General features: G+C 37.6%; 1 protein-coding gene and 1 long non-coding RNA gene across 3 annotated transcripts in view; both read left to right on the top strand.

Annotated features, from left to right (window-relative positions):
* Positions 1-19,848, top strand: part of LOC149800452 (uncharacterized) — a 50,136-nt gene extending 30,288 nt beyond the window's left edge. The window contains exons 6-8 of one of the 2 annotated variants that reach the window (XR_016421386.1): positions 7,448-8,590; positions 11,716-11,925; positions 19,151-19,848. Coding sequence is in view for 1 of the 2 variants with exons in the window: in XM_089960075.1 (XP_089816201.1) it covers positions 7,448-8,590; positions 19,151-19,201 (1,194 nt within the window). In the remaining variant the exon portion in view is untranslated. The remainder of the gene's footprint in view (positions 1-7,447; positions 8,591-11,715; positions 11,926-19,150) is intronic. The other variant, XM_089960075.1, reaches the window with a different exon arrangement.
* Positions 8,847-11,537, top strand: LOC149800453 (uncharacterized). Its single transcript, XR_016421387.1, has 2 exons — positions 8,847-10,431; positions 10,467-11,537. It is a non-coding gene; the product is annotated as an uncharacterized LOC149800453 (long non-coding RNA).
* Positions 19,849-24,800: the final 4,952 nt, after the last annotated feature.

Below are 24,800 nucleotides of genomic sequence, written 5' to 3'. Positions count from 1 at the left end.
AAACCACATATTGACAAAGGTCAGACATAATTTTTCTTGGTTTTAAAGCAGAATTCCGCTTTTTTCCTGAGTTGAATCCTATTTTTCTTGATATAGTCCAGTTTTTCTTATCATCTCTGATCTGATTTTTTAAATATGGTCTGTTCAGTCCCATTACGCAATGACCCTTGTAACATATTCATTCCACATATTAGTTAGCCCATGACTTTCGTAAAGAGTATTCTGATTGGTCAGAAGTTTAAATTCATTCAATGAATCTTTGTGTAATGGAAACTGATGGCAATGGAAAGAAGAAGCATGCTTGCAAAAATGGCGTCCAGAGTTGTTGAGAGAGACCATGACATGAGAAGTTTAGATAATGGTTTTAAAAGTGTATGGAAATGGGAATGGCTGGAGTGAAAAGTTGACGGAAATTTACTTGGTCAGTTTAAAAGAAAACTGAATGCTAGAAGACTGACATTTTTGTGACCTCTGCTCTACGGTAATCGTGGTTGGAAAAGTTTGGAACAGCATCTACAAAAGAAGCTGTATACAGAAAAATAGAAGCTCAGAAGGCATCTGGAAAAAGTGCAGTTAATTACATTAAGAAGAAAGTTTTCTTACATGAAAGAACAGATGTAGCTCCGTATCAGAATATGCGCACTGTATGTCGCCAATACAAGCACCTGCTTGAAAGGAAAAAGGCTGTTATTGAGAAGGAAAAGAAACAATTGCACCTTGAGCCAAAAAAGTCTGTCAAAAAGGAAGGCTAAAGAAATCTTCGCCTAAGCCACAAAAAGAGCTCGACTGCCATATCAACAGGTTGTGTCCATTGGAGAAAAAGACAAGTGAATGCATGGGATTATTTTTATATAGTTGATGTACTTGAGTGTTTATTTTACAGATTTGTTGTGAAAAGAGAGAAGTATAATATATTTGCTGCAAAAATTGAGAAAACATTTTGACTTAATTACAATGTGAACACTGACATGCACATGAAATAACTTAAGCACCAATATTATTGGAGAACAAATTCACGTGACAATAAATATTGTGAAATTATTCAAGTCAAGTTGAAATTTTTTGGTAAGTGTGTTAGTTTTTCAAATGATTATTTTGTTATATATTATGATCATAAGTTGCACCAGGAGCAGTTTTGTATGACTGTAAAATGCATTTTTGGCTGGGCCCATTGGACCCCTGGATTGGGGGTGCTGCTCCTTGAGACCCCGTTGGGGGAGGACCCCAAAACCCCACCTTTCAAATTTTCAGCTTTTTTGTGTAGAATACCAAAATCATGTCTGATATGTAGACATGGTTGAGACCATGATTGGCTCAGAGAAAACACCAGGACAATCCAGTCTCCGGTGAGTATAATAATGAACACTTACGACACCTGCATTACCTTCATACCCCCTGGTGAATTTACCTATAACTTGTAGGAACTGCAATGTTGTGTAACAAATAATATTAACAAAGGGGGAAATTTGGGCATATGGAAATTGGAGCCTGGGCTTCTGGAATTGCAGTCAGGGCTTGTGATTTATTTTTAAAGTCACCAGCCCTGGTCCTGTGTGGAAAAAAACTTTGAGCACTGGGTACCACGGGGAAGGTGCAGAAGCATATATTGAGTTATGAAACATCAGCTTGCATGCGGAAACCATAGCATGCATATCATTTACAGGAGAGCAGCAACGGCCACAGTTAGTCTCGCATATCAGACTTTCAGACCGGCTATGTGGATCATTATTTTGTACCCCGTCCCTATCTCAAGAACTGGATAACCAAGATGGCCATGTTCCTTCATGACTGGATTTGGCCATATAACTTGGATTGCATTGGGCCATGACCACAATTGATCATACACCATCAGCCACCAGACAAATGAATTTGTCCAGTTCCCTTACTCTCGTAAAGCTGCTAGGCATATCCTGCGTATGATGCTCAGCTTAGTGCCTCAATATTCAAGAACCCAGTTCATGAACACAGTTATCTGTGCATCAGTCTAACCCACATAGTGCTACTGGCACTCATGGATGAGTCTAACCTGCATAGTGCTGCTAGGCACTTACTGTGGATGATGTCCAGTTTATATAGGCACTCTCATGGATCATTCTAATGCACATAGTACCTCTAGACACTTCCAGCATATGATGTCCATTGGTGCCTCAGTTTCCAAGAGATGTCTCATCACTCGCCATCAAGCCTTTGCATCCATAATGGAGCCTTTATTTAGTGACACCTTGTAAGTAATGGGATCTAACTCATAACATCTGCAAGTGTAGTGAGCCACAATCATTAACATTCTTCTCCATCTACTTCATAGGTAGCACAAGACCCATTAGCTTCGATTGATATATATACATAACACAGCATCAGATGTCTATGGAAGTAATTTCTCGCAGATGCCTTTCCTCAGTTTTCCATTTTGAATACCCATCAGTTCATTTGTAACATCTTGACCTTGGGGTCAGTGTTGCATCTTACATCTGTGGTGATCTTTCAATGGGCAAAAGACTGCTTCAGATGCCTTGAATATCACCAGACATACATGAGGTATGTTTATAGGATGGCTCACTTCATAGAGGCCCGATGTGCTATGGTCATGGCTGTTAGAGATGTCATAATTTTAGGAAACTTCTACTGGGTATCTGTCAATCCATACAATCGGTTACTAGGGCACCCGATCAGAGAGAAATTGTATTAAATGTGAACCTGAGCCCCTTAGTTGTAGCAGTCTATATATTACATGCCATAATAACAGAAAACAGTATGAAAAACGTACATTTATTTTTGTTACTTATCTGGATCTGCGTTTGAAATATTTTGTCACAAATCGGCTAATTCCATGTGGATTAGTAGTTAGTAGGAGAGTATAGACACAAAAGAAATTAATAAATTTGTATGCACAACACTCACTTCAACTAGTCTAGTTGTCCATAGTAACTTTCACAAATAGTTGTGAAGTCTACAAATAATGACTTGCATTGCATCGCTGTCAGATGCTTATTTCAAAAAAAAATGTATGTGCTGTTGATTTGTCCCTTTCCAAATGCAAAATGTTTTTAAGTAAAACAAAATCCCTCTCAAACATTTTTCATTCATTTAACATCCATCAGTCACATCGATAACATCCATTTATTACGATACTGGCGTCATTTATTTTCAGTTTAGACTTGTCTGCTACATATGATATCAAATAGAATGAATCTGTGACACATGGTGTCACAGTCAATAAACCTGTCTGTTTTCTTGGAGTTGTTTCATGTGCATACTTTAAATAGGAAAAAAGAAAATTAGACAGAGTTCTAATGATGAACAGGGGGCATGTATTTTTCCAATTTATTGATCAGTCAAATATGTTCTATATAATAATACAAAAATAAGTTGTAAATGGATGCAGTACATAATTTTTGTCCAATGAGAGGGCAGTATTCCATTCAGTGGGGTTGCACTTTAAGTGGGTGGGATCTTAGCAATGTCAAGCAGTAATGGTCTGGCACTCCTTAATGGAACAATAGTTAGCCAGACTTTGGAAGGCATACAATGTGAAATACCTGAGCTAAGCATCTGTACCAAATTTGTTACACTACGCTAAATCTAAGTCCAAATTATTATTAAAACCTAATGTAGCTTTAACAATTTTTCAGTCATATCACCATGATATCTGCAGTGTGGCAGTTTATATTGATGTCTAGCACTGGGGCATCATGCCGCAGACATGTAGCACCATGTCCCACCCAGTCACATTATCCTGACACCAGGCTGACCATTCCTAACACTAATCTCTGAATGCTGAGCACCTAGCGAGGCAGCTGTTAGTACCATTTTTATAAGTCTTTAGTATGACTTGGCCATGGTTTGAATCTGCGACCTCCTGCATCTGTGCATAATTGTTGCCATTTTGTAATGATGATACTCTACACTGCTTCATAATTGGTGATACTCTATACTGCTCCATAATTGTTGCCATTTTGTAATGATCATACGCATTTACACAGCTCCATAATTGTTGTCATTTTGTGATGATCATACCCATTTACACAGCTCCATAATTGTTGCCATTTTATAATGATCATACCCATTTACACAGCTCCATAATTGTTGCCATTTTGTAATGATCATACCCATTTACACATCTCCATAATTGTTGCCATTTTGTAATGATCATACCCATTTACACTGCTCCATAATTGTTGCCATTTTGTAATGATGATACTCTACACTGCTCCATAATTGATGATACTCTTTATACAGCTCCATTGGATGGCTGACTTCATAGAGGCCCGATGTGCTATGGCCATGGCTGTTAGAGATGTCATAATTTTAGGAAACTTCTACTGGGTATCTGTCAATCCTTACGATCGGTTACTAGGGCACCCAATCAGAGAGAAATTGTATTAAATGTGAACCTGAGCCCCTTAGTTGTAGCAGTCTATATATTACATGCCATAATAACAGAAAACAGTATGAAAAACGTACATTTATTTTTGTTACTTATCTGGATCTGCGTTTGAAATTTTTTGTCACAAATCGGCTAATTCCATGTGGATTAGTAGTTAGTAGGAGAGTATAGACACAAAAGAAATTAATAAATTTGTATGCACAACACTCACTTCAACTAGTCTAGTTGTCCATAGTAACTTTCACAAATAGTTGTGAAGTCTACAAATAATGACTTGCATTGCATCGCTGTCAGATGCTTATTTCAAAAATAATGTGCTGTTGATTTGTCCCTTTCGAAATGCAAAATGTTTTTAAGTAAAACAAAATCCCTCTCAATCATTTTTCATTCATTTAACATCCATCAGTCACATCGATAACACCCATTTATTACGATATCTGGTGTCATTTATTTTCAATTTAGACTAGTCTGCTACATATGATATCAAATAGAATGAATCTGACACATGGTTTCACAGTCAAGAAACCTGTATGTTTTCTTGGAGTTGTTTCATGTGCATACTTTTAATAGAAAAAAAGAAAATTAGACAGAGCTCTAATGATGAACAGGGGGCTTGTATTTTTCCAATTTAATGATCAGTCAAATATGTTCTATATAATAATACAAAAATAAGTTGTAAATGGATGCAGTACGTAATTTTTGGCCAATGAGAGGGCAGTATTCCATTCAGTGGGGTTGCACTTTAAGTGGGTGGGATCTTAGCAATGTCGAGCAGTAATGGTCTGGCACTCCTTAATGGAACAATAGTTAGCCAGACTTTGGAAGGCATACAATGTGAAATACCTGAGCTAAGCATCTGTACCAAATTTGTTACACTATGCTAAATCTAAGTCCAAATTATTATTAAAACCTAATGTAGCTTTAACAATTTTTCAGTCATATCACCATGATATCTGCAGTGTGGCAGTTTATATTGATGTCTAGCACTGGGGCATCATGCCGCAGACATGTAGCACCATGTCCCACCCAGTCACATTATCCTGACACCAGACTGACCATTCCTAACACTAATCTCTGAATGCTGAGCACCTAGCGAGGCAGCTGCTAGTACCATTTTTATAAGTCTTTAGTATGACTTGGCCATGGTTTGAACCTGCGACCTCCTGCATCTGTGCATAATTGTTGCTATTTTGTAATGATGATACTCTACACTGCTCCATAATTGATGATACTCTATGCTGCTCCATAATTGTTGCCATTTTGTAATGATCATACCCATTTACACAGCTCCATAATTGTTGCCATTTTGTAATGATCATACCCATTTACACAGCTCCATAGATGTTGCCATTTTGTAATGATCATACCCATTTACACAGCTCCATAATTGTTGCCATTTTGTAATGATCATACCCATATACACAGCTCCATAATTGTTGCCATTTTGTAATGATCATACCCATATACACAGCTCCATAATTGTTGCCATTTTGTAATGATCATACCCATTTACACAGCTCCATAATTGTTGCCATTTTGTAATGATCATACCCATTTACACAGCTCCATAATTGTTGCCATTTTGTAATGATTATGCTCCTTTACACTGTTCCTTATGATTCATTTTTTAAAACTGTAATTGTGATTCTAAATTCAATTATCATTACGTTGGTATAATTTTGCTGCTAAAATGAGCCCCCATCTATTCTTCACAGCAAATGCTGGCTTACAGAACAGCTATATCTTTACAACTCTCTAACAATACAGTACTCTTTCACAACAAATGCTTTCATTATAACATACTTTTACAAGGCATGTCTGGTCGATGGGCCTCGTTTCATTTTGTGACATGTATGTTGTATTGAATTATCTGGTTGTTTTACTGTTATGTGTTATGCACTGCAGTGCCCATAGGTGGCATTATAATGAGGGAGTACTGTATTACCCTCGCATGAGGTCATCTCACTACTAGTGCATTATGTATTATAATTTTTCTTCATCCGTCAGATGTGGGAGGTCATGGATTGAACCCTGGCCAAGTCATACCAAAGACTTATGAAAATGGTACTAGCATCTGCCTTGCTTGGCACTCAGCATTAAGAAGCTAGTGTTAGGACTAGTCGGCCTAGTTTCAGGATAACATGTCTGGGCAGGACATGATGCTACATGTCTGTGGCATGATGTCCCAGTGCTAGACATCACTATAAACTGCCACACTTCAGACATGATAGCAATATGACTGAATTTTTAAAAAAGATATGTTAAAAATCCAAATCACAGACACACACTCCTTCATCCGATTAAAATTTTGTGTTTCCCAAATTTGAAGGATGGGGGACACTTTACTCAACCCGTGAGACACTGTCCGCAACTCAAAGGATCCTTGGTTCAAAACCATAACATTAATGCTTACTTTGCAACTGGATATGATGCAATAGTACAGTTGATGTCATGTATATGACATAACTTTTTACATACGTATCATAACACTTTGAAGTCTGGTAGAGACTGGAAATAAAATGACATAGGTTGTTTTCATTGAATAATGAAAAAGAAATTGTTCATACAGTTTTATAAATTGCAATAATAGCCCTGTGAAAGAAAACAAGAATGTTAGCAAAAAGAACACTTGACCTTTTTTGAATCTTTGGCAATTTCTGATCAGTCATAAATCAACTGCACGTTTTATTATATGAACAGCCAGTGAGATTTCATTGTTTTATATTGAAAGAACTGGACCTTTAACTGTGTGAATATGTAAGTTTTTTTAAAGTGTTTTCCAAGTGATCATCCATAAGTGCTCAGAGAGCCACAAGTGATCATCCAAAAGTGCTCAGAGAGCCACAAGTGATCATCCAAAAGTGCTTAGAGAGCCACAAGTGATCATCCAGAAGTGCTCAGAGAGCCACAAATGATCATAAGTGATCCTCTGTAAAGCCTATGTTTCTTTTTTAATAGTATGGTACTGGTAGTCTTAAAACATTCACTTTCTATCATCTGTGGAGATCAGAACCCATGATTATTGATTCTTTTGTTAATTTTTTTTTTGTGTTCTTCACCTAGGTTCATAGATTGTCCAAGTCAACAAGCACAGAGAGTATTGATGATGCAGATGATGAAAACAGATATCCAGGAGGTGATCAGCCAAAGGGGCACAACTTGGCCCCTAAGCCATCAGCTGGTGGTAATAGAGTTGTGGACCTTAAGGATATCAGTAACTCTCCCATGCAGAATAAAATTAGTGATGGTGTTGATGGAATTAATGCAAACTCCAGGAAGAAAACAATGGCAAAGAAAAACTTAATTATTCCACTTGAACCTGTATTAATCGATGATTGTGACCCATTAAATGCTGGACTTCCTCATAGCTACACTAAAACAGTGGAATCAGAAACATATAATAAAGACAGTAAGTCCAGAGATGTGTTGCCATCAGAATGTTCTCAACTTAATTCTTCAGTGGAGGAGGATGGGTTAGCAAGACTGCATGTGAAAAATCTAATGAAAGATTTTCATCCAGGGCGACAGAGGAAACAGACTGCTAAAGTTCTGTCAAAAGAATGCAGAAAGGTGAAACCTGGTGCTAATGTTATTTCATCCACTTGCACAAGTCCACAAACCACAATTAAAGATTGGATTTCAAGGACTAGAACTATTGGTCCAGAAGGAGATACAAAGGACCCATCCCCAGATACTTTCAGAAACACAATTTCAACAATAAAAGGCAGAGATATGTATGGTGATATTGTATATAATTGCAGTGCAAAAGAGAAATATCAATCAAAGAAGGGATATTCCTCAAAAGGAGTTGGGACATTGGATAGATTCTTTCAGACTGGTCATTCAGATCCTTCTGAGGGTGGTCCTTCAAAGCGAACAAGAAAACCGCTTCAGTATACAGACTATGTTTATGAAGACGTTAGTCCAAAGAAAAGAACCCCAAAGCATCATGTGAAATTTGAAAGCAGCGATGGGGAGGGTTCTGACAGCAGCAACTCTGACTTTGTCAACCAGAAAAAGCACACACCAAGATCAAAAAAGAAAACAACATCCAACAAACCACACAGTGTGACTACAAAAAGGAACATTTCACTGGCATTAGATTTGAACTCCTCCCAATGTAATAGTAAGAGAAGGAAGGTGGAAAAAGATGTGGACAATTTGGATACGATGCAGGGTATTCAGAGAAAATTTCCAGAGAAGAAAGTAAGGTCATCAATGATTACAGTAGAGACAAAATCTATTGAAGATTTATTTTCCGATGTTGTGCAGGTTTCAGTTTTTAATCAGCCAGACACTGCGTCTAAAGTTGATTTGGAAGAGCAGGACAGAATTTTTGCGCTAGAACTGCAAAGGCAATTTGAACTCGAGGAAAAATTTAAATTGAGTGCTGTCAGATTCAAAGGGTCAGAAGATGCCTATGGACTTCGAAATAGTTGTAGGGAGAGAAAAGTCTCTTGAAGAAGTTATGATTGAACTTTCTTCAAGTTTTAATAATTGTCTTATTTAATGATAGAAATCGGTATGTACTTAGGAATTAAATTCACTATTCACTGAACTGTCCATTAGAAGTGCTTGCCTAACAAAAACTTAAAGGCTGAAGTTTAAACAAATAATTGACTATTGTGCCCAGAGTCAAGGAGCTATCAGAATGTTGGAGATGGGCGACCAGATGTTGATTTCATTTGTCCCAGTGGGCTTCACAGTTTTAATGAACATAACTTGAAAATCCTTAACATAGGAGAACAAATTTAGAAGATTCATAACAAGGAAAATAGATAGCTTGAAACAAAATTTCATTTTAAAAGGCCTTGTAGGGGCTACTAATTGCAAGCTGGCTTTTCAATGGTAGCCATAAAGTTAGAAATCTGTCCTGGAGTCAGAAATTTGTTGGACTTGGTACTATTTTTTTCTCTGTCCAGAGGCGGGGGCCCCGAGTGGTCTAAAAGCGTTTTCCGTTACGGATCACTGCCATCTCACCTCTTTCTGCGTGGGTTCAAGTCTCAGATTCGGCCAATGTGGGTATGTGAGAAAGCTTGCCAGTAGCTTTTCGTGGGTCGGTGGTTCTTTCCGGGGTTTTTCCCTGGTTCTTCCTCCACCATTAATACTGGCTGCCATGTATAGCCTATCATGTGCTGAAAAATGGCATTAATCACTACAACAGCAACAACTGTCCAGATGCAAAAATAGCAGCAATAAATAATATTCCACAATCACTAAAATGGGCATAAAAATTTACCAGGGCAAGGAAAAAAAGTTTTCCCAGCACTTGCCTCAGGGACAAATGGGTTGCAACAGTTATTGATCCCTTTCCTCATTGTACTCAACACTCTACACTTTGCCATTACTGTCATTAAATAACCACAGGTACCTTACGCAAGATTGATACTTAAATAACCACAGGTACCTTACACAAGGTTGATACTTAAATAACCACAGGTACCTTACACAAGGTTGATACTTAAATAACCACAGGTACCTTACACAAGGTTGATACTTAAATAACCACAGGTACCTTACACAAGGTTGATACTTAAATAACCACAGGTACCTTACACAAGGTTGATACTTAAATAACCACAGGTACCTTACACAAGGTTGATACTTAAATAACCACAGGTACCTTACACAAGGTTGATACTTAAATAACCACAGGTACCTTACACAAGGTTGATACTTAAATAACCACAGGTACCTTATACAAGGTTGATACTTAAAAAACCACAGGTACTTTACACAAGGTTGATACTTAAATAACCACAGGTACCTTACACAAGATTGATACTTAAATAACCACAGGTACCTTACACATGGTTAATACTTAAATAACCACAGGTACCTTACACAAGATTGATACTCATTAATCACAGGTGACATACACAAGATTGATATGAAAATAGTCACACGAACCATACACAAGATCGACATGAAAATAATCACAGGTAACTTGCACAAGATTTATACCCTGTAATCACAGGTACCTTATAAAGATGGATACAAAAATTCTCACAGGTAACTTACACAAGATTGATACTAAATAATTACAGGTAACTTAAACAAGATTGATACTAAATAATCACAGGTAACTTGCACAAGATTGATAATAAATATTCAATAGGTTGCTGAAAGTGCCATTAAGAATTAAACAACCAGGGAATAGATCAGGGTTCTTCTTTGATCAGTTTTTTAATAATTTCATTTTTTATTTCATCATGTTTCTTGAACAAGTTACAGATTGCCTGTATGCTATTTTATTTGACCGGAAGTTATCATAATGACATAATTTGACGTTATAGATAGGAATTATTCAGGTAAAATCTGATTTGCTGACATTTCGCGAACATATAATAACATTTTTGCAAAGTTGAAAACAAGGTGTTTAAATTTTCATGCAATATTTTAATGATAATATCAGTTTTAGTTCATTGGTCAAACTGTATGTATATTACTCCGATTTTAAAAATATACATTTATAATCATGCCACAGAGTTTAAACTGCATGCAAATCTGGTTTTCTTGTTGTTTATTGAACATTTTAAAACTGATTTAGAATCATGTTTTCATTTATTTTACTCCCTCAGGATCAGGGCATCTTGCATTGAGGTTGCTCCTTTGTGGGTGTGGTTAAGTCTGTGAACAACTTTGGTAAAAGTGTTTTCAAACATGTGAAGCTCTACGACTTTGGACCCAGTGTCACTTAACATTAGGATTATGATAATCTCACATAGTCCTCATTTCTTAGTACCACACCTGTCTCTAGGTCTCTCCTACTGAGTGGGACTGTGTGTTCAGGACTTTTATTCGGAGACAAATTTTTGTTAAAGATTTTGTTAATGTTTTTGTGCTTAAGTTATATTTTCATTACCTCTTACTCAGCTCACTTCATCTTTGGAATGTCACAAGCTCCCGTTTTTTCAGTACCACTCCTGTTTAAGTTATGCCATTGGATGGAATCAAGAATTACAAAGGAGACACAATTTACTTATTTTTTTGTTTAATTTTGCTCTAACCCTTTTAGCTCAGTGATCTCTTGCCCAATTAACTTCCGTTTTGAGTCCATGTTAGAGGTAAGTGAGGCAGAGCCATCACATTTCTGGTGGAGTCTGCAGTTTGGTGTAATTCTGATTAAAGTTTTCCATTTGTGTATATTTTTCCTTAACTGTTCCGAGTTTCTCATTATACTGGGCATGAATCATTTAAAAGCTAAGACAATTCATTCTGAAATATTTTCACTCACCCATTTTTTTTTTGTAACCTTGCCTTAAAGGCAAGTGATTTTTGGATATGGTGTGCATTGTCCATCCACCAACAATTATTTGTTACCATTTTAGAGTCCATGTTCAAAGTTGGAATACATCACACACCAGGACCAAACTTTGTTAATGCAATGGCTTTCACTTCAAGTAAGGAAGATGCCTGTTGATATCAGAGTCAGAAGGTCAAAGAGATTGTGACTGAAAGGAGAAAAATCGTTTCAGTAAATTAAAATTGGTTCTGTGTCACAGACCTGGACCAATCTCTTTGGATGGCTAGCACTTGGGGTAAGGAAGATGTCTGTCACTTTGGGATGAGAAGAACTTGTTAAGTTTGTTTTTAGCCAAGAGAGTTTAAGGTATGGACCTTCATCCCTAAGGCATCATCTGTTCATGGCTTATATTTCCAGATTGTTCTTGAAAAAAAATTTGTAACAGAATTTGAACATAACTTAATTAGGATTAGGGATGGATGGGCATTACCCAGAAATATCCAGCCTGGCCCATTTGGTCTTGTTGGGTTGGGGTCCCCTGTGCCCTCATGACAGTAGTAAAATTAAAAAATAAAAGAACATTTTATGGTTGACAAAAATGGGGGTAAGTGAGGATACTGGAGAAACTTGACAAAATGGGAGTGAAGAAACCTGACCCAGCAGGGTGGTTCTCTACCTGAAACCAGTACCAGGCAAAATTTCCCTACCTGTCCATATGTAATTATGTCAAATTAGATGGATTGCATTCTGACATGACACTTTTTCAGATTTGTTCAATGATGCCAATCTGCCCTTATATTTGGCCACCATTACCAAAAATAGAAAGAATGACTTTTCTAAAGCCAGAACAAAAGTCATTGAAAGTTGACAGGAAGCATGTGAGCATGAAGGGCTTTTTAAGTGTTATGCCAGATTGCTGGGTAATATGGCATGAAGGGCTTTTAATACATTAACCCCTGGAGGTTTCTGTAGCTTTTGCCTGAAATTGGAGTAGGAAATACATTTTGAAAGCTATTTCTGAATAGATCCAAAAACACCAAATCCCAGGTGATCTTTCAATAACATACTGCCTAGTTGTGTTAGAAACATTGGTTTTCATTGGCTATTTGGCTCACACATGAGCAGAAGGATAATAGTTGGAGTTATTTTTTTTATTTTTTATTTTTTGCTAAATGGAGCCATTATTTTTGTATTGAGACCGGTTTGCCTTAGATCTGAGGCCAAAAAGTCTAAAATCCAGACACAAAATCAGATCCCAACCACGGGCCAATTTTAGGTAGAAAAAAATTGGGTCCAAAAAATTAGGTTTTCCCCTCAGTATTTTGTAGTGCAACTAGAAATTCCAGATTATTTGGTATCAATGAAGAGCTACATCTGTCTACCTTTCTATAATACTTTAGTGTATCATGCATGACCATGACATTAGAGAACTTGGCAATAGGCTACTACCTCCTGCCATGTTAACTCCCCGCTAGCGGTAAATATGTAAGTGTTATGCCAGATTGCTGGGTAATATGGCATTAAGGGCTTTTAAGTGGTATGCCAAACTGCTTGGTAATATGGCATTAAGGGCTTTTAAGTGTTATGCAAGACTGCTTGGTAATATGGTATGAAGGGCTTTTAAGTGCTATGCCAGATTGCTGGGTAATATGACATGAAGGGCTTTAAAGTGTTATGCCAAACTGCTGGGTAATATGGCATTAAGGGCTTTAAAGTGTTATGCCAGATTGCTGGGTAATATGCCATTAAGGGCTTTAAAGTGTTATGCCAAACTGCTGGGTAATATGGCATGAAGGGCCTTCAAGTGTTATGCCAAACTGCTGGGTAATATGGCATGAATGGCTTTTAAGTGTTATGCCAGATTGCTGGGTAATATGGCATGAAGGGCTTTTAAGTGTTATGCCTATTGCTGGTTAATATGGCTGCTGCTACTAAAAATAGAAGAATAAAACTTCTGATGGACTGTTGCTTAACAAAATGTGACAGAAATTATTCTAGATTGAATTCCTTTCACTTTTCTAAAGATTGTGTAAAACCATTGTTAGATATGATAGACGGTACAAAAAAAGAAAAACATTTTTACAACATTATCTCAAAAAAGCATTTTAAAAAGAATTTTGACTAGGTCGGACAGAAACCATTATGGCATAGAGGTCTCTAAAAATTTGAAAAATGATTTTGATGTGGATAAATTAATAAAAATGTTTTGTTTTTATTAAATATGCAATTCATAGCATAGAAAAAGGTCCTAAAGAAAATGTCCCACTCATCCAATGTTTTGATTCCATTTGCCTTAGTTTTAATAAACATGTGATATATTTGAAATTTAGAATATTATATGATTCAAGACTTTCAGTTCCCACTGTTCTCCACTGTCCTATGAGTTACATCCCTTGATGTGGCCAAGATGTAGGACACTTCTGATTAAATTTTTCTTTTAATAAATGTAATAACCCATCACCTGATTCATTTTATCTTTGGGATTTCTATGATATGATATTTCCTTTCATCTTCAACCACAGGGATTTTGCATGATGAGATTTCTCTTCTTTAACCGCTGGAATTTTGCATGATGAGATTTCTCTTCTTTAACCACTGGAATTTTACATGATGAGATTTCCCTTCTTTAACCACTGGAATTTTACATGATGAGATTTCCCTTCTACTTTAACCACAGGGATTTAGCATGATGACATTTCCCTTCTCCATTAACCTCTGGGATTTTACATGACTCTGAGAGTTCCCTTCTTCAACCACTGGGATTTTACATGATCAGATATTTACTTTCTCCTTAACCTTGTTGTCTGGTCATGTCGGGGGTGGGGGGCTAATTGGTTTGAGAGGTAATATTGTTTACATTTTCTCATTTTAGTTAAAATAAAGTCTCTCCCATTCAGTGCATATATAGAATATAATATGTTCACATACTTAATGTCACATGGCAACACTCTTACTTGTGAGCTACATTCTGGGATGGAGCCACTGGGTCTCCATACTTTTCCACATGACACCAACCCAGTTATGGCTACATTCTTGGATGGAGCCACTGGGTCTCCATACATGTCCACGTGGCACCAACCCACATTCTGGGATGATGCCACTGGGTCTCCATACTTGTCCACATGGCACCAACCCACTTATGGCTACATTCTGGGATGGAGCCACTGGGTCTTCATACTTGTCCACTGGGTCTCCATACTTTTCCACATGGCACCAACCCACTTAGGCTACATTCTGGGAAAGCAACCCACTTAGGCTACATTCTGGGATGGTGCCACTGGGTCTCCATACTTGTCCACATGGCACCAACCCACTTATGGCTACATTCTGGGATGGAGCCACTGGGTCTCCATACTTGTCCACTGGGTCTCCATACTTTTCCACATGGCAGCAACCCACTTAGGCTACATTCTGGGATGGAGCCACTGGGTCTCCATACTTTTCAGCATGGAGCAACCCACTTAGGCTACATTCTGGGATGGAGCCACTGGGTCTCCATACTTGTCCACAAGGCACCAACCCACTTATGGTTATATTCTGGGATGGAGCCACTGGGTCTCCATACTTGTCCACATGGCACCAACTCATTTATGGCTACATTCTATGATGGAGCCACAAGGTCTCCATACTTGTCCACTGGGTCTCCATACTTTTCCACATGGAAGCAACCCACTTAGGCTACATTCTGGGATGGAGCCACTTGGTCTCCATACTTGTCCACATGGCACCAACCCACTTATGGTTATATTCTGGGATGGAGCCATTGGGTCTCCATACTTGTCCACATGGCGCCAACCCACTTATGGTTATATTCTGGGATGGAGCCACTGGGTCTCCATATTTGTCCACATGGCACCAACCCACTTATGGCTACATTCTGGGACACATTCAAGTCCAATGTTAGGGACCTATGGAGTCATGGGAACTAAAACATCTTACCCATCCTTGTGACACATTCAAGTCCAATGTTAGGGACCTATGGAGTCATGGGAACTAAAACATCTTACCCATCCTTGTGACACATTCAAGTCCAATGTTAGGGACCTATGGAGTCATGGGAACTAAAACATCTTACCCATCCTTGTGACACATTCAAGTCCAATGTTAGAGACCTATGGAGTCATGGGAACTAAAACATCTTACCCATCCTTGTGACACATTCAAGTCCAATGTTAGGGACCTATGGAGTCATGGGCACTAAAACATCTTACCCATCCTTGTGACACATTCAAGTCCAATGTTAGGGACCTATGGAGTCATGGGAATATAGCTCATGATCTATCGACAGGTCAGCTCAGGGAATACCATGTATTTTGTAAAGCAGATTTCTTTACATTTTTTAAATCATTTAAAAACTTTTGTTCATAAGTTGGTCAAATTGATTAATACAAAATATTCATGTTAGTTGAATAGACAAATTCTTAGAGATTTAACATTGTTTGTGTTACAACACTGGACAACAAATTTTTACAAAAGTCATGTTACTGAAATAAAATTAGTCAATTCTTATCAATTTTTATGTGCTGAACACGAATATGACAGTCAAATTGCAAAATTGGCTCTAGTTTTTTTGTAATCTGCAAGAAATTAATGTTTACATAACGAAATGCATTCCAATAGTAAAAGGTCAACTGTAATAGCCTACCTATAAAAAATCAAGTCATTGACTACATCTTAGATTTCTTCGCCTGTCTCTTGTACAGCTGTTCGGGAGCATCTCTGAGGAGTGTCCAGCAGTAGTCAGCCAGCATTGTAGTGGACCATTTTCCCTGGTATCTTTGTTCCATTGTTGCGATATCTTGATGAAAACGTTCGCCGTGTTCATCACTAACAATACCACAGTTGCTAGGAAAGAAATACAAATGGGAATGAAGGAAGTGAATCTTTAGAGACATATTGCAGCCAAGTTTCTTATACTTCATCAACATGTCTTCTACTAGTTCCTTATAGTTTTCTGCCCTAACATTTCCGAGGAAGTTTGTAGAAACTAGGCGAAAAGCATTCCATGCTTGTTTCGCGTCACCTTCCAGCAAGTTGTTGAACCGGTCATCTTTGAAAAGCTCTCGAATCTGAGGACCCACAAAAACTCCCTCTTTAATCTTTGCTTCGCTGAGTCGAGGGAATTTTTCATGCAGGTATTGGAATGCTGGCAAAGTCCGGTCAATGGCTTTCACGAAGTTCTTCATCAAACCTAGTTTGATGTGAAGGGGTGGTAGCAAGATTTTCTGAGCCTCAACCAGAGCTGGGTGTTGGATATTCTTCTCTCCAATGGCTACATTCTGCCTGTGAGTCCATTCCTTCCTCATGTAGTGCATTTCCCTTGCTCGGCTATCCCACTCGCATAAGAAACACATGTATTTTGTATATCCTTGCTGCAGTCCCATTAAAAGGGCAACTACCTTCAAATCACCACAGAGGTGCCAGCTGTACTTGTTATACTCAATGGAATTCAGTAGCTGCCTTAAGTTGTCGTATGTCTCTTTCATGTGGACAGCATACGCTACTGGAATAGATGGAAGAATGTTTCCATTGTGCAAAAGCACAGCCTTGAGACTCGGTTTCGAAGAGTCCACAAATAGTCTCCATTCTTGTGGGTCATGAGTGATTTTTAAAGCATTCATGAGGCCCTCAATATCGGAACAGAATATCAGATTACTTTCCTTTCTGAAGAAAGGCTCCAATTGCTGGTGGCGCTTTCGATATGCAGTAATTGTGACATCTTCTTCTAGAAGATTCCATTGTTGGAGTCTTGATCCTAGCAATTCTGCCTTGTTCTTTGATAAGTCCAAATCACGAATCAGGTCATTTAGTTCTTCCTGTGTTATTCTGTGTGGGGTTGATGATGCACCACAATGAAAATCTGGATCACTGCATGCTGATGGACCAGGAGAAGAACAGGTCGACTCACATTTGTCTTCGTCAGATGAATCAAGAGAATATTCTGCTGGAGGTTCTGGAATAGGAAGTCCCTCACCATGTGGAACTGGTCTCAATGCAGACGGAATGTTTGGGTAGACTATTCTCGACTTCTTTCGCTTCGTTATTCCGCCGGAAAGAGGAGGAACCAAGCAGAAGTAACAGTCATTTAGGTGGTTGCTTGGCTCTCTCCACACCATTGGGACTGCAAACGGCATTGATGACCTTTTGCAATTCAACCACTGTGAAAGCTGTGTTGTACATGTAGCACAGCATATATGCGGAGCCCAAGGCTTGTCTTGGTCACCAACCTTGCATCCGAAGTAAAGATGATATGCCTTCTTCACTTGAGAATTGATACTTTTCTTCTGGTTGGCAAATGTCACTTCCCCACAAATATAGCAAAAATTGTCCGCGGTATTAACACACTTTCGAGGCATTACTGTTCTTTATTGTACGTAAATGGATAAAATAATAAGTTTTATGTAACAGTAGCTTGAACTGTCTCGCACAACGTCTAAAATATTTTAAATGCTGAACCTATCTGATTGGGCTTTATATAGTACACTGCTTACGTCAGCTTCAGCAGCCGCCTGGCATTAGTATAATAGGCCTACACATGTATAGTACACTGCTGACGTCAACTTACTTCAGCAGCTGCATGGCATTAGTATTGCGTTGCATCAGAAAATGATGCAATCAACTGTGGATGATGTGAGCATGATGGTATTATGCAATGTTACATCATTATTCCGGATGTTGCTGCAGTCCTACTGGAGAAATTTACACAGTGAAACATAGAAAATGAGGTATATGAATATCTTCAAAACGAGAGCCAATACAAATTTTTCACGGTTATATTCGTGTTCGGCACACCAAAATACTACAGATTAGGGCCTTTTCAAGTCAGTAATGATTTCACTGTTGACCAGTGCAATTAGAGAGTTCTGTTTGACAACATTGGAAGAGTTTCTACTGCTCATAAATGTTTAAGAATTAGGCTGGTACACATTGTTTCATAAATGTTTAAGAATTAGGCTGGTACACATTGTTTCATAAATGTTTAAGAATTAGGCTGGTACACATTGTTTCACAAATGCCATATGGCATCGAGACTCTGCTAAAATCCTTAGATAGACGTAAGATTAGATAATCCTTTTGAATTATTGTACATCATATGTGTTAAAGCCTCTTCCATAGGTCAAAAACCTGGGTACTTCAGTATGATATTATTATTGAAGTTATTACCGGGATATACATCTGAGAGAGGCACTGGTATAAAGGCTTGCATTGGCAACATGCACGTTGGAGAGAATGTTGGCATACTTCAGTGAGACTTCCATGTACTGTGATTGAAATTTCTTTGCATGTGGTACTTATGGAAACTGTGCACTATCAAAGGCAGAGTGATGAACATAATGGCTGCTCCCATGTCCTCTAAAAATGAGCTGGACTTAGTCCAAAACTAACTAAAGTGCTAATTAAAATGATGAAAATTAAATTTGCTTTTGTAGATAATACAGTTTCTGAAAGTGCAAATAAATGAATTACAAAATATATAAAAGTAAAAACAATGATTAGCTTTTTTTCCAATTTAATCTTAGGTCCAGGAAGTGAAAATGACGAAGCAGAGCATTCAGACTTTTGGGAGGTGACATAAGGCCAAGCTCCAGGAACCAAATTACACCCATCAGTCATACACCAAAATAAAGGAATTAAAGAGTTATTTTAACAATACCGAAGCTATACAAGGTCTTTTTTAAAATAAATAACACGCATTATCAGTGAGCAAAACCTGGGAAATTATTTTTATATAAAAATCAAAACCCTATGAAAAGTGTGAAATTGAAGAGTGCAACGTATGTACAACCCATTTAACTTGTATATTATGTCACCAAGATATGTTATCTAGAAATATAATGTAATAAATGAAAGAATTGATTGCAATGAATAATCGGTAAAACTGATGTTATGCAAATTCTGTTTCTGCCTTCTGATATTTAAATTTCTAAAGTAGATCTTACCTAATTGAGGATATTTACAGTGTTCTTATTATCTAAGTTTGGGCATTACACTGAATGCATATACCTTTACACTTTTATAATGTACCATATTATACAAATCAAGTTCTGTGGCAATGTTTTAACGATTAATGGATAGATTATTTTGTTGTGAAATTTCTTGATACATTTGCTGCAAAATACATGTAGTAAAGCTGTCATGTTTATTAGATCAATAATGTACATGTACTTGAATTCCTTTATTTCGTTACGTTGTACTCTGAAATAAAATTTTATATCAAGATATTTGTCAGTCATTATCTAGTAGGAAGAAAACAGGCAAGTTAAAAATGGTATGTCTGCCCCAGCCAAAAGGAAGGAGAGATATTGTTTTGTGCTACCCATCCCTCCATTGTCTGTCCATCCATAAAACCACTTTAAGAAAGATAAGCAAAAGAAAATTACAGAATCAACCTGACCAGATTTGCTAATTAGATTCCTTTGGTGCGTCCCAAATCCTAATTAGTTTCTGGTAACTGTGACCGTAGCTTTTAATATCTTTGCACATTTTTTATTTTGCTTTTTGATCTTTGACCTTGGTGACAAAAATTATTTGAGGATGACAACGAAAATTGGGTGTAGGTCACCTCGTGTCTTAGAAAGTCATGCGCACATACACACACCGACATAAGTAGTGTTTTCCTTCGTTTGGAAATCACCCGAAAGTCTCTGACCATAGGCACTCGAGCTAATGCAGTCGGATGCTTTTAGGGAGATATATGTCGTCCCTTTCATGGCAGGAAATGTGCCTGTGCCCGATAAGAGTGGGTCACACCTTCGCGAAGGCAGGGAAGAGCAATGCACGCACTTTTACAGATCTGATGCGGATTCGAGTCCTACACAGATTCTTCCATCGGATTGGATCATCAGTCACCAGACACAGCTCACAACGCAGCGCTGTATAATAAACAGTCTGCGCATAGGAAGTGGGTCAACACGTGATCATCAATTTCTCCATGTTACCAATGAATCCCTGTACATACGGGAATCGGACATTGTTCGTTGGTCAAGGGAAGAAAATTGGATCGGCGATTCTCTTTGAATAACTGTTAAAGTTAGTGTACTTTGGAATAATTCAGGCTGGTGTTCCCTTTTAATCCCTACAGAATTTGAGGACCCCACCATCTATTAATGAATGTTCTTCTCACCCTGTCTCAGTTTACATCATTGATGTTTTTTTCCCATGGTTCCTAAAGTACACTGTACGGGACAGATTGTAGACCTCCATCACCTCCAACCGTGTCCAACAAAAAAAGAGGCGATCCACAATCTTCTAAATCATCGATTACGTTCTCCAAGGAGGATGGATTGAAGGGTCAGTGCCATTGCCCCCCCCCCCCCCCTTTGAACAGTTACACAACGACAAAACCTAATTTTAACCTTTTCTTTGCCTGAGATTGTGGCAAGAAGCATAATTACGTCTCGAGAACAATGCCAGGATGATTTTCATCATTTTGTGATTAGAGTACTGATGTTTTCATCATGTGGTGATTAGAGTACTGGTGTTTTAATCATGTGGTGATTAGTTTGCTGGTGTTTTGTCATGCGGTGATTAGAGTACTGATGTTTTCATCATTTGGTGATTAGATTACTGATGTCTTCACGTGCAGATTAGAGTACTGATGTTTTCCTCATTTGGTGATCAGAGTACTGGTGTTTTATCATGCGGTTATTAGTTTGCTGGTGTTTTGCCATGTGATGATTAGAGTGCTGGTGTTTTATCATGCGACGATTATAGCACTTGTGTTTTATCATGTGGTGATTAGAGTACTGGTTTTTTATCATGTGGTGATTCGAGTGCTGGTGTTTTATCATGTGATTAGAGTACTAGCGTTGTATCGTGTGGTGATTGGAGTACTTGTGTTGTATCATATCATTAGAGAACGTGTTTTCTTCTTGAGGTGATTAGAGTACTGGTGTTTTATCATGTGGTGATTCGAGTACTGGGGTTTTATCATATGATTAGAGTGCTTGTGTTTTCATCATATGGTGATTAGAGTACTTATTTTTTATGGTATGGTGATTAGAGTACTGACGGTTTTTATAATATGGAGGTTAGAATAATGATGAATAGATACCCGATACAAATTTAAAATGATAGGTGTGTGGCAATCTAGGATATAAAATGATAGGTGGGTGGCAATCTAGGATATAGAATCATATGTGGGTGGCGGTCTAGGGATTTTAGCCAATATAAATTTCAGGATACAAGGGTGTGGTGACTTGGGATTTTAAAAATAGTTTTTGAAGAAAAAACTGGAGGGTGTTGAACACTCGACCATTGGAAGTAGTTGACTCCAAAGCACTATAGTGTAATTTGCTTCTCTTAAATTGCCATCATCATAAGTTTAATCATTGTATATACGTGCCAGATTGATGAATATCTGAGTCTGAAGAATATCCGAGTTTGAATGACGAATATCCGAGTTTGAGCAATAAATATCCGAGTCTGAGTGATGAATGTCTCACTTATGAATATCTGAGTCTGAGTAGAGAATATCTGAGTGATGAGTATCTTTGCCTGTGTTGTGAATGTGTGAATCTGTCTGATGAATATCTGAGTTTAGGTAATGAATATCCAAGTCTGATAGATGAATATCGAGTCTGAGTGGCAAATATTTGAGATTCATTAATGAATATCCAAGTCTGATAGATTATTATCTGAGTCTGAGTGATGAATATCCTAGTCTAAGTGGCAAATATCCGAAGCTTAGTAATGAATATCCACGTCTGACAGATGAATACCTGAGTCTGAGTAATGAATATCCAAGTCTGAGTGGTGAATATCCAAGTATGATAGATGAATATCGAGTCTGAGTGGTGAATATCCATGATAGATAAATATCGAGTCTGAGTAATGAATATCCAAGTATGATAGATGAATATCGAGTCTAAGTAATGAATATCCAAGTCTGAGTGGTGAATATCCAAGTATGATAGATGAATACCTAAGTATGAGTAATGAATATCCAAGTCTGATAGATGAATATCGAGTCTGAGTGGTGAATATCCGAGTTTGAGTGATGAATAATAGAACATTCAAAGCAAACACTCGTACTGTGTTCTTATAAATATACTACATGTAGAATTATAATTCCAACACTCGTACCGTGTTTTTATAAATAGACTACATATAGAGTTATAATTCCAACACTCGTACCGTGTTCTTATAAATAGACTACATATAGAGTTATAATTCCAACAATGAATGACCCAAGTCTGGTTAGGTAAGACTGGTTATTCAGGTGTTTTCATTGCAATTACTGTCTTGTTATGTAAGTCTGGTTATCGAGGTCAGTTTTTGCAAGTACTGTCTTGTTATGTAAGTCTGGTTATCGAGGTCAGTTTTTTGCAATAGCTGTCTTGTTATGTAAGTCTGGTGATCGAGGTCAATTTTTTGCAATAGCTGTCTTGTTATGTAAGTCTGGTTATCGAGGTCAAATTGTTGCAATTACTGTCTTCGTCAAGTGTTAACCACTGGATGATCTGTTGAATGACCTAGTGTGTTTGACGCGAGGTATAGCCTTCTACTGATTGGGATTTTAAAAAGAGTTTGGATATTTGGATAATGTATTATTATATTTATTCGATACAATCTCAGGTTTGGTGGCATAGTGTTGCTGTGAAAAGAAATCGTGTAGGGCGTAGATTATTGCTTTTAAAATATAGAGGATATTGTCGGGCGGTGGCCATGGTCTATTTTTATGGAAAATTTGTAGAACAGGAGGGTGGAGTGTCTTAGGGTGTGAATTTTTTCGTCAAGAAAGACTGACTACCACCAAAGAAGCGTCGGTATCTTTCGGATTCTAGTTCGCTGGCACCTCTTCTCTTCTACAGCATATGAAGTAGCATAGTTTATATTCCAGTTGGCATTGGACTTTGAGGATTGGTTTATATGCATATAGTTCATATTTCAGTTGGCACTGGACTTTGAGGATTGGTTTATATGCATATAGTTTATATTTCAGTTGCACTGGACTTTGAGGATTGGTTTATATGCATATAGTTTATATTATATGCATATAGTTTATATTTCAGTTAGCATTGGACTTTGAGGATTGGTTTATATGCATATAGTTTATATTTCAGTTGCACTGGACTTTGAGGATTGGGTTATACCTTTAGTTTATATTTCAGTTGGCATTGAACTTTGAGGATTGGTGTTTATGGCTGCTATTTTTTCTCTCTATTCTTTTGGACACCTTTGCATCTGAAAATTTGTAAGTGGAATTCGTCAATACCAATTTAGCGGATTTCTAAAGATAATCCACACAATTATACTGCACATATAGTTTTTGCTTTAATTTTCAAACATAATCAAAGATAAAGGAAACAGATCTTTTAATATTGCGGACACAGATAATAATCTATGTATGCATGTAACGGTATTCAGGATGGAGCACTGGTCATAGCAGATGCGTGGAAATTGATGTTATCTTTTAATTCATTTGAGTTAGGTTTTAATATAATAATTTGTCTTTTGAATCTCCTTTAGATTATTATATAATAATATTTCCCAGCTGAGTTCATAATCCTCCTTGGATCAGTCAACTAATGCTTGATTTTAATGTATTTATACCTATCCCTGGATGAAACTTAATTTTTATCAATATTTTATGTCTCTCTCTCTTCGAGTAACAAAGACAAATGAGACCTAGTAACATGTCCCTGGAAAGGCAAAACTTGGCGGACAGAATGTCCTGTCCGTCTATCCATCCAGAAAATGTTTTATCAGTTACTATCCATTTCTTCAACCACTCCGGTGGCCTACATGGTTAGATCATCCACTTCAGATGCGGGAAGTCGCAGATTCGAACCCGGGTCGAGTCAAATCAAAGACTTATAAAAATGTTACTAACAGCTGCAATCAGCATTACGATGCTAGTGTTTGGACTGGTCGTCTTAGTGTCAGGATAACCAGACTGGGTGGGAAATGATGTCACGCGTCTGCATCATGATGCCCCAGTGCTCGACATCAATATAAACTGCCACACTGCGGACATCGTAGTGATATGCCTGAACAACTGTTAAAGCTATATTAAAAATGCAAACACACACATTTCTTTCACTTATGTTGTGTACATTATTGTCTATTCCAGTGGATCATGAAGATGACATGAAATCTGTCATCGCTTCTACATACTCATCCGGATTACTGTGAAAGATTTTCTTTTGCGATGGTTTGATTTAGTAC

The sequence above is a fragment of the Sinohyriopsis cumingii genome, chromosome 5, assembly GCF_028554795.1.
Source record: "Sinohyriopsis cumingii isolate HCF-2022 chromosome 5, ASM2855479v2, whole genome shotgun sequence".
Taxonomy (NCBI): Eukaryota; Metazoa; Mollusca; class Bivalvia; order Unionida; family Unionidae; genus Sinohyriopsis; species Sinohyriopsis cumingii.
This window is presented reverse-complemented; position numbering and strand designations above follow the sequence as displayed.